The sequence below is a fragment of the Hipposideros armiger genome, unplaced genomic scaffold, assembly GCF_001890085.2.
Source record: "Hipposideros armiger isolate ML-2016 unplaced genomic scaffold, ASM189008v1 scaffold_201, whole genome shotgun sequence".
Lineage (NCBI taxonomy): Eukaryota > Metazoa > Chordata > Mammalia > Chiroptera > Hipposideridae > Hipposideros > Hipposideros armiger.
Genome location: NW_017731551.1, coordinates 1,276,997 through 1,286,884, shown reverse-complemented (window position 1 = coordinate 1,286,884; position 9,888 = coordinate 1,276,997). Strand labels below are relative to the sequence as shown.

The following is a 9,888-nucleotide window of genomic DNA, read 5'->3' as shown; positions in this document are numbered from 1 at the left end:
TGAGATGGAACCTACTCCCGGTGAAGATACTGTCGAGATTGTTGAAATGACAACAAAGCATTTAGAATATTGCATAAATTTAGTTGATAAAGCAGCCACAGGGTTTGAGAGGATTCACTCCAATGTTGAAAGAAGTTCTACTGTTGGTAAAACGCTATCAAACAGCATCACATGCTACAGAGAAATCATTCGTGAAAGGAAGAGTCAATTGATGTGGCAAACATCATTGTTATCTTATTTTAAGAAATTGCCACAGCCACGCCAGCCTTCAGCAACCACCAGCAGCCCATCAACATTGAGGCAAGACCCTCCACCAGCAAAAAGGTTATGACACGCTGAATGCAAAAATGACGATTAGCATTTTTTATCAATGAAGGTTTTTATTTTTTAATTTTATTGGAGTACAGTGTGTTTTTCCAGGACCCATCAGCTCCAAGTCAAGTAGTTGTTTCAATCTAGTTGTGGAGGGCGCAGCTCAGTGGCCCACGTGGGGTTCGAACCGGCCACTTGGCGTTACGAGCACTGAGCTCTAACCACCTGAGCTAACCTGCCACTCCACAGTAAAGTATTTTTAAATTAAGGTATGTACATTTACATAATGCTATTGCACACTTAATAGGCTACAGTGTAGTGTAAACATAACTTTTATATGCACTGGGAAAGCAAAAAATGTGTCTGTTGCTTTATACGCTTTATTATGAAATATATGCTTTATTGAGGTGGGCTGGAACTGAACCAGCAATACCTCTGAAGTATACCCATAGCGGATAAGCAGCAAAGCAATCCCTGAAGTACTAGGCGCTGTCTCCAATTCAGCTAAAATTAAATCTGGATATGGGCAGAGTGGGTCAGGGAGTGGGCATAAAATAAAATATGAAGATATTACAATTTTCTTATTAATCTGAACAGAAAATTCTCTAATTAAAACAAAACAAAACACCCTACTTTTTACATTTTCAAAAGAAGTTCTCTTACCTGAAAGTTTTCTTTGATCCTTTCAGGGTGAAAGCTTTTAGGAATAACAACCACTCCTCGTTGGATGTTGAAACGCAGAGCAACTTGAGCTGCTGTCTTATTGTACTTCTTCCCCAGGGAGTTCAGAAGCACATCCTTTAACAAGGGTGGGGAAGATATATTCACCCTTAAAAAGAAAAAAATATCAAAACATGAATCCTTTTAGCTGGAGCAGTGAGAGCCAATGGTTAACTCCTTTCCTCTGTCTTCCCGTTCACCTGGTAACCTACCAGGACACTTTGGGTCCCCTGTAACCAGTTTCTCTGAGTGCAGAGTCCTCAATGAAGATCTGCTCTGAGTATGGGAAGACCAAGAGAGGCAAGTTTACAGAACTGCCTCTTGTAGCGGGTAAAGAGTGTTTCTTTGCTGGATCTTACAGGGAGAACTGGGTTAGAAGCAGGCATATGGAGGGAGCAGGAAGCCACAGTGGAAGAAACAGAGGCCCAGCTCCTGGAATCATCTTAGAGCAGAAAAATTTCTACTTTGGTCCGTGAAGCACATCGCAGTAGAAGTGTCTCCATTGACTACAGAGATCAAAAAATTCTAAAATTTCAGAATAGGGCCATAGAGACTCTTGGTCAAATAAGACCTAACCTAACATTTACGGAGCATTTCCTGAGTTTTAGTCGCTGTTAGGTAAGCTCATCCCCATAGTACAGCCTATTCTTCTAACATCTAAATGAGCAAGGTTTTATTAGCTTAAATTTGTATATGTGGAGAATGACTTGAAGAGGTCAGTTACTTTCTTAAGATCACATTCCAATCAAGACATTCACGTTGGCCTCATTCTTGACATCAAAGGAAACATTTCCTGAGGAGACATATAGCATTACTTACCAGATCGGATTCCTAGAGGTCCCCAAAGGGCTATATGCAATAAGGACAATGTCATGCTGTTGGCAAAATTTCAGGAGTTTTGGCTGTGTGAAATATGGATGGCACTCAACCTACATGGTCGCATTGGAGGGGAGAGCACAAAATTAAGGCCTTGTAGATGCATGCAATCGTACATAGTTTTAAAAAAGCCCTTCAATAAAGTCCATTTAAAGGTATTATAGATAATGAGACGAATCCTAAATATTTTTCCTAGCAAGGAAACTTCCATTGTTTATATGCCGGTGAGATTAATTTAAACAAGCTTAGTGAGATCACCTTTTGGGGCTGAATTCTAAAATAATTGGGGAACAAATTCGATGTTCTGTACCTATCATAGTTAAACACTGTAAGTGAAGGGATGCAGTTATTTATAGCAGACATTCTAGCAAACACAATTTCCATAACGAACAGTCTCAAGGCTCAGATTACGGTCTCAGTAAGTAGAAGTGACATGTTACAAGTAGAAGTGACATGTTACAGCAGCCCTCTGTCTCTAGCTGTCGAACATCTAAGAATATTGTCACAAGAGGTAGAACAAGTATAAAACTACATTTAAAGATGGATTTTGTCCTCTTGGCTGAGAGTTCTTTTTATTTATTATTTATTTATTTATTTATTTTATTGGGGAACAGCCATGCTCATTGGTTACACATTGCTTTTATGCTACAATGGCATAGTTGACTCTTTAAAGGAGTGCGCAGCTCACAGTGGCCCATGCGGAGATCAAACTGAAAACTTGGTGTTATCAGCACCATGCTCTAACCAGCTGAGCTAACTGGTCACCCCCTGACTGAGCGTTCTTTACACCACCAAATGTAAGGCCACTTTCATTTTCATTATCTTATTGACAAGATTCCTGCACTAAAAATACTTGTTTGTCAACCAAACTCTTCTCAACTTTCTTCTTAAACACTATGATAGTTTTGACCTGTGCTTTTCTTTTTAATTAAAGTTAACCAAGGCCTAATTAACATATTTTAAGTGTATAATTATTATTTTCACCATCTGGAATATTGAATTCTTAAGTTATATGTCTAGAAGGCACAAGGAAATGCTGTGGATGAAGTAAACTGGGGCTCTTAGTGGTGAATCTTCTATTTTCTAATTTGCTGTATATTTTTTTCTTTTCTGATGTCGATCCCTTTAGAACATTTTTTTAAATAGTTCTGAAAAGTGGCACATTCTCATAGACATTAAAATAAGTTAGGAATCACAGTGTTCATCGCATTTCTTTCCTTGACCCGCTCCCACTCCCAACATCACTCTCCACTTTTAGTCCCTTTTTTGTTTTCAGTCTTCTTTGTTATTGGTAGACTAATTTTTCCAAAACACATAATTGATCACACCACTGCTTAGAGACTAAGTATACATTTTTTACTTAATGCCTGCATGCTTGTTTAAAACACAACATTTAATTTTCCTACAAGGACTCCTTTCTAATCAGGTTCCTATCTCTGGCCCATTAAATACGTGTATGTATGTATGTATGTATGTATGTGTGTTTATATGTATATTGAACATTTTTATAACCTACCCTTTGAAAAAAGATTTTGTATGGTTTGTAGCAAAAGATATACATAATAAGGCTAATGCAATTAAAAACAGAACAAACAGGTATGTGAATACCAAATTGTGACTAAACATATTTGGGACTTGACAGAGTTACACTGGACAACACACTAGAAACATGTACTTAGCAAAAACTTTTGAGTTAATATAATATATACTCATAATATAATATCATAATATAATCTAATATAATAGTTTGCATAGATAGTTCTTAGATAAAAATTCTAGGACATAATGCTACAGGGACACTCAGTGAGGGAAATTCTGGGGGTGGGGGTGGGAGCGGGTAACTTAATATGATCCAAGTACATATGAACTCGGAGAACCACATTCCTTCTTTTCATAGCATTTATCTCAGTTTCTAATTATAATTAACAATTTTGTGATTGTTTGGTTAATGTGTGTTCCCCTCTAGACAGTTATTGCCATGAGAGCAAGGACTACATCTGTCTTTGGTCGCTTCTGCACACCTAGCACCTAGCAAGGTGCCTGGCATCAGGCAGCTGCGGGATGAGTATTTGTTAAATGAATGAAAACAACACCTATACAGAGAGGACGGGACCACAGGCTTAGGGAATGTCCCTGTTGATGATGCACATTGTTGTGGTCTGGGCTTCAGACGGCTGCTTGGTGGGGGTCATTTCAGGCCAGGGAATGATCCTTATTGAGGAGCCTGGGACTGGGTGCTCAGTATAGGGCAGAGGGTGGTGATGGTTTCTGACGTCACGGGGACTTGACGTCATCAGGCCCTGGAACGTCCTTATTTCCAAGTATCTAAGCACACTTGCCTTCCTTTTTTTTTTTTTTTTGCTAGGGACTGGTTACAGCTGTTCGTGGGCCGTTGGAGATGCAGTCTTTACTTTCCCTTGCTTGCAATGTAAACTTGATGTAACTTGTCAGCGTCTTGACATGTCCGGGGCTTCGACAACACTATTTGGTAGCGCTGAATTTAGATATTAAAATCTCCCAAGGTAAAGTTAAGAAGCTGGACAGAACCCATGAAGGAAAATAGCAAAAGCCCTTTCACTAATGAACCCCATCCTCTTCTGTCTTTCTGTAAAAACATTGTGTTGAATTTTCATTTTATTAAGTCATTCAACAAATAGTCATTGAGTCCCTGTGTCTTAGGCATGGTGAACAGGGTCAGGAGACACTTTGAAGAATTTGGAGATCTTTCCTTTTTCCCTCCTTCCCTCCCTCCTTTTCTTCATTGTAGAGTTAGGTGTTGGAACTTTGTGTGAGTTTAAATGGCCCAAGGTAGATCTGTAGCCTCCTTTGAACTAGTCTGGGAAAATGCTACATGACAAGTTGCCCACCACGAAGGCTTTCAGATAGACTAAGCCGGGGGTGGAGCCTGGAGACCCCTTTCTTTAGATGGGCATTGTGGGTAGTACCGAGGAAGCCAGGAATACTCAGGCTCTGAGAATGACTGTAGAGTGAGGTCATCGTTGATGTGACTTTGTTCACGAAGTCTATGAAAAAATACAAAAATTGGCAAATTTTACTGTAGATTTATCTTAATGGGAAAATTAGTGTTGAAATAGGTGAAGTTTGAATTATGCAAGGTCTTCAGATTTGTATCTCTTCCACATAAAATGTTTTCACTCTGTGTAATGCCCACAGTATCTTCATCGTGTTCCTGGATGGAAAACTGCTTGCCCTTGTACACCGAAAGTTACCCATTTTATATCTTTGGAGTGTAGATGGTCCCACCCAGTGCTCAGGCTAATGGCTGGGGGCCAGTAGACCTGCACTTTGAGCCATGTCATCTCCAGTGTATTGATATACGCGGCTTTCAAACACCCCAGAACACATGAATGGTTCAGGCTGTGATTTTCGATATGTCTGGCTTCTCTCTTGGGATATATTTGTGAAGCTGACCAATGGGCTAACCGACCAGGGTATTTCCTCCTTTGCAGGAGGATACACACTGTCCAATGTTTACTCTGTTTTTCATTCTGAGATTAAAAAAAAAAAGTCACTATCTTTCTCTGAATATTTGTAAGAAGAAACCTGTTTGTGATTTCAGTGTTTTTATGACAGAGTGTTGTTCTTTGGGGTACAGGCCGGAGATGTGCTGGTGAGGGGGAGGGTAGGAATAAAGGGATGGGTTGAGGTCAGTTAGGAAGTCCAAGGTTGTTCCTCTATTTCTGAGAGGATAAGGTATATAATAGGAGCTTAGGTGTCAGGGTAGTCCTTCAAAATAGCAACACTTCTATTTTAGCTGTGGGCTGTTGTCATGGTACAGGTAATAATTCATTCTTGCTGTTATGAACTCATACCAGACGCTTCTGAGTTACTGAAAACAGTGAATCAACCAAACAAGCCAACCATCACCCCATAATGTAAATATTTACCCAGTCCAAGAGGCTTGTTTAGTCTAGCTTCTTAATCTTTTATGAAGTAGGGTGAAAAGGGAAGGGTATCATTAGCCTCATGAAATAAGATGGATAATAGTGCTTTGTTGTGATCATAAAACTAATATATGCCCACAACCAATGACTTGTAAAATACAGAAGAGCATAAAGAGGAAAACAAAATGTCACCTGTAAAATTCACAGCCCGAGATAGCCACTGGTAGTGTTTCTTTCTTTCCAATCTTTTTTCTATGCATGTATTTTTAAAGAATTTAATTACCTCCATACTGTATATTACATTTTGTATCTTGATCTTAGTCCTTACTATCAAGGCCATTTTTCTTTTTCTCAAAAATGACTCAAGAACATCTTTTATTAGGATGTCACATAATATGAATGTTTTATAATTTATTTAAACATTTCCCTAATTTTTCTTATATATTTTGTTTGTTTCTTTCTTTTTTTCCATGGTAGACAGTGCTGTGACAAAGACACATATGGGTGTTTGGGTTTTTTTTCATGTAGATAGTTTCCTAGAAATAGAAGACTGTGAACATTTTTAAGGCTCTTGATACTTATTGCCAAATTGCTTTCCATAAGGCTGAACCAGTTTGTACTCACCAACACTTCCTCACTTGCTGACATAGAGCATTATATTAAAAAACAAAAACAAAAGCTTTGCTAATTTGATATACAATACAAAATCACACTTATATTTAAATTTCTGTAATTACTCGTGCAATTGAACATTTTAATATGTTCACCAGTCTGGCAGTTTGTCTTCTGCAAATTTCTGTTCATTTCTTTTGCCCATTTTTCTGTTGAGCATTAGTATTATTTCTCACTGATATTTCTCGTTGATTTTTATTGGGCTTTTAATTCACAAAGATATGAACCCGTTTTTCTATTCTATTATATTAAAGATATAATTGTTTTCTCTTTGTTTCTAATATTTTTAGATTTAACATTTTTATACTACTATACTGATCTTTTTCTTTTTGTTTGTTTGTTTAAAATTTATTGGGGTGACAATGGTTAGTAAAGTTACAGAGGTTTCAAATGTACAATTCTGTAATATATCATCTGTATATCACATTGTGTGCTCAGCACCCAGAGTCAGTTCTCCTTCCATCACCATATGTTTGACCCCGTTTACCTTCATCTACTCCCCACCCCCATCCCCTCTGGCAACCACGATTGTCTGTGTCTATGAGTTTTTGTTCCTTTATTGTTGTCTTGTTCCTTTGTTGCTTTCAGTTTTATATCCCACACATCAGTGAAATCATACGGCTCTCGACTTTTTCTGTGTGACTTATTTCGCCTAGCATGATAATCTTTTTATGGTTTTCCCACGGCTTCCCTTTTTATCCATAACTCTGGAAAACTAAGATTCTTTTGTAGTATTTACAAATGACTTCCTCTTTCTCTTTAACTCTTGATTATAGGGACACTCACTTTGAAGTAGGATATGATGCAAAGATCTATAGTGTTTCCGCATAATGAGCCATTTTTCCCCACACCATTTACTGAAAAATCCATCCTTTTGCCATTAGTTTGTGTTACCTTTATTTTACATTAAGTTTTTGTTATACTTAGGCCTGTTTCTAAGATATTTCTTATTTTATATTTATCTATATGTTGGTGCTTGCGCTAATCTTACGTTGTTATTAGTGCTCTACGTGTCTTAATCTCTGGCAGGTTTTGTTCCCCTTCATTAGTTTTCTTAAAAAATTTTTTTGGGGGGTTACTTTTGTCTGAATTTGAACTTTCATTTTTTTTAAGGAACATAAATTGAGAGACGTTAAAAGACTTCTTATGATAAGGGCCTTATGATAAGATATATGAGTATGTAGAGTAACCACAAGACTTTCTGACTCCTAGCCCAGGGTTCTTTCTATTAAGTAAACATTGAGGTCCTCTCTCCGGTCTCCCCTGCTCCCCCCATCACCACTTCCCACCCCCCCTGTCAAGCTGTACCTGGTTGCTGACTGGCTTATGTTTGAGTCCTGGTTTGTTCAGGATTAATTCCAGCTGCCTGCGGTTAAAATTGGACACGCCGAGAGATTTCACCAAGCCAGCATCCTTGCAAGCTTCCAAAGCCTGTAGAGTAAATGCCAATGGGTCATGAAAGAAGCCTCAAACAAGCAAGAATGAATATTTATTAGGGCAACTATAAATTCTTCAAAAAGAAAAGTCCCTGGGTATGTGAATAGGCATTCTGTAAGGAAAAAGAATATGGGGGAAGACAGGAATCCTGTGACTGAGTTTGGGAAGTATTATACTGTTGGGGAGCAGGTCATTAACAAGAACTGAGACAAAGAGTTTTCGTTTCAAAGGCTTTATTACCAAGCTTGGTGTCCGTCTCATTAAAAAAGAGAGAGCGGACCACAAGTCCTGGCGGGTGGATACATTTTTTATATATATAATTTATATATATATATAAATATATATATATAAATATATAAATATATATATATATATATATATAATTTATAGCTGAAGCTGGATACAGAAGCAAAAAAAGCGGTTAGTGAGTAAAAAGAGAAAAAATTTTAACAGAGTTAACTTATCTTCTAGCTAGCCATAAAACTTGGCAAGTTTATTTTCTTCTAACGAACTATAAATCAGGACTTAATTATCTTTTCCTAACAACATACCTAACTTATCTTTTCCCTAACAAGCAAGCTATAAAGCATGCCTAGTTTATCTTTTCCCTAACAAGCAAGCTATAAAGCATACCTAGCTTATCTTTTCCCATTCTCTTGACAAGATACTTTGTTAATTTTTGCTGAAGCAGAAGTTTCTTTCATTCCTCTGGGCGGGGGTCTTAGCCTAGGATCTGGGCCTGGGTCCCCACATTACACCATATCTTCCTCTTGTAATTTCATAATGTCTACCAGCTTGTTAATAATGATCTTATCTCTTGAAATTTGTTGAGGCTTTTTTTATGGCATGGTACCTGACCAATTTTCATAAATGTCTGATATGTAAATGTATGCATATATTCTGTTTTTGGATGCAAGTTTTTCTTTCCCTCTCCTACATATATGTATGTATACACACATTATATATAAAATTAGGCTAGCTTCTCCCAGCTTCTCAATAATTTAAAGGAATATTTCAGAAATCTCCCACTCTAATAGTGGATTTATCAGTCTTCATGTATTCTATTTTTTAATATATATTTTAATATAATTTTTGCTCTATATATTTGGAAGATATTTTGTCCATATGTGTCTAAAATTGGTATGTCTTCTTGGTAAATTGAATCTTTTATCATCATATGGAGCCATTTTCATCCCTAATAATGCTGTATGTTGTCTGATATTAATATTACTATACAACTTTTTCTGATAAGTATTTGACTGATATGATTTTTTCCCCTGTCCTTTAAATTTTAACTTTCACATGTCTTTATGCTTAGGTGTGCCTAATTCTAAGCTGTCCATCTTTGTCTTTTAGTAGGTGAATTTAGTTTATATTTATTACAACTATGACTATATTTGAACTGTTTCTACAGTCTTATTTAGTTTATCCCACTTTTTCTGTTTTTTTTTAATGCTTTTTTACTTTTAAAGTTTGTATCTATATCTTTTCCCTAACAAAGACAAGAACTTAGAGTGCTCATGTATTTCCCGCCCCAAATCTATGATGTTAATAGTATATATAGAATTTAATTTTCTATTATTATGGGTATGTTTTTCTCTTTTTATTTGATCTTACGTAGTTTTACAGATAATAAAAACTGTATCAGTTTTGATCACTTTCACTTTGTACATTTCTTAGAGCATTTTTTAGATTTTTGCTCCTTTTATTTAAGTACATCAGACGCAATGGTTTTTACTGTTGGTCTTTATGTGGCAAAACTTCGAGCAGTGTGTAGATCAGAAAACATTTTTATATGCATCAGTTTTGCCTTATTGTTTGACTGAATATAAAGTTCAAGGTCAATGTTCTTTACTCATCAATATTTTGAAAATACTATTCTATTATCTCCTTTGTATTTAGTGTTGCTGATAATAAAACACAACAGACTAAAACAGAACTGATACCAATTTCATTGTATATGACT

General features: G+C 36.7%; 2 protein-coding genes across 2 annotated transcripts in view; one reads left to right on the top strand and one right to left on the bottom strand.

Moving 5' to 3' along the window:
• CREB3L2 (cAMP responsive element binding protein 3 like 2) overlaps window positions 1-9,888 on the top strand; it is a 201,843-nt gene that overhangs the window by 20,583 nt on the left and 171,372 nt on the right. The window lies entirely within an intron of this gene.
• AKR1D1 (aldo-keto reductase family 1 member D1) overlaps window positions 1-9,888 on the bottom strand; it is a 42,708-nt gene that overhangs the window by 2,312 nt on the left and 30,508 nt on the right. Inside the window, exons 4-6 of the mRNA XM_019653276.1 lie at window positions 7,794-7,916; window positions 1,852-1,961; window positions 976-1,141 (exon numbers count right to left, since the gene is read on the bottom strand). Of these exons, the coding sequence (XP_019508821.1) occupies window positions 976-1,141; window positions 1,852-1,961; window positions 7,794-7,916 (399 nt within the window). The remainder of the gene's footprint in view (window positions 1-975; window positions 1,142-1,851; window positions 1,962-7,793; window positions 7,917-9,888) is intronic.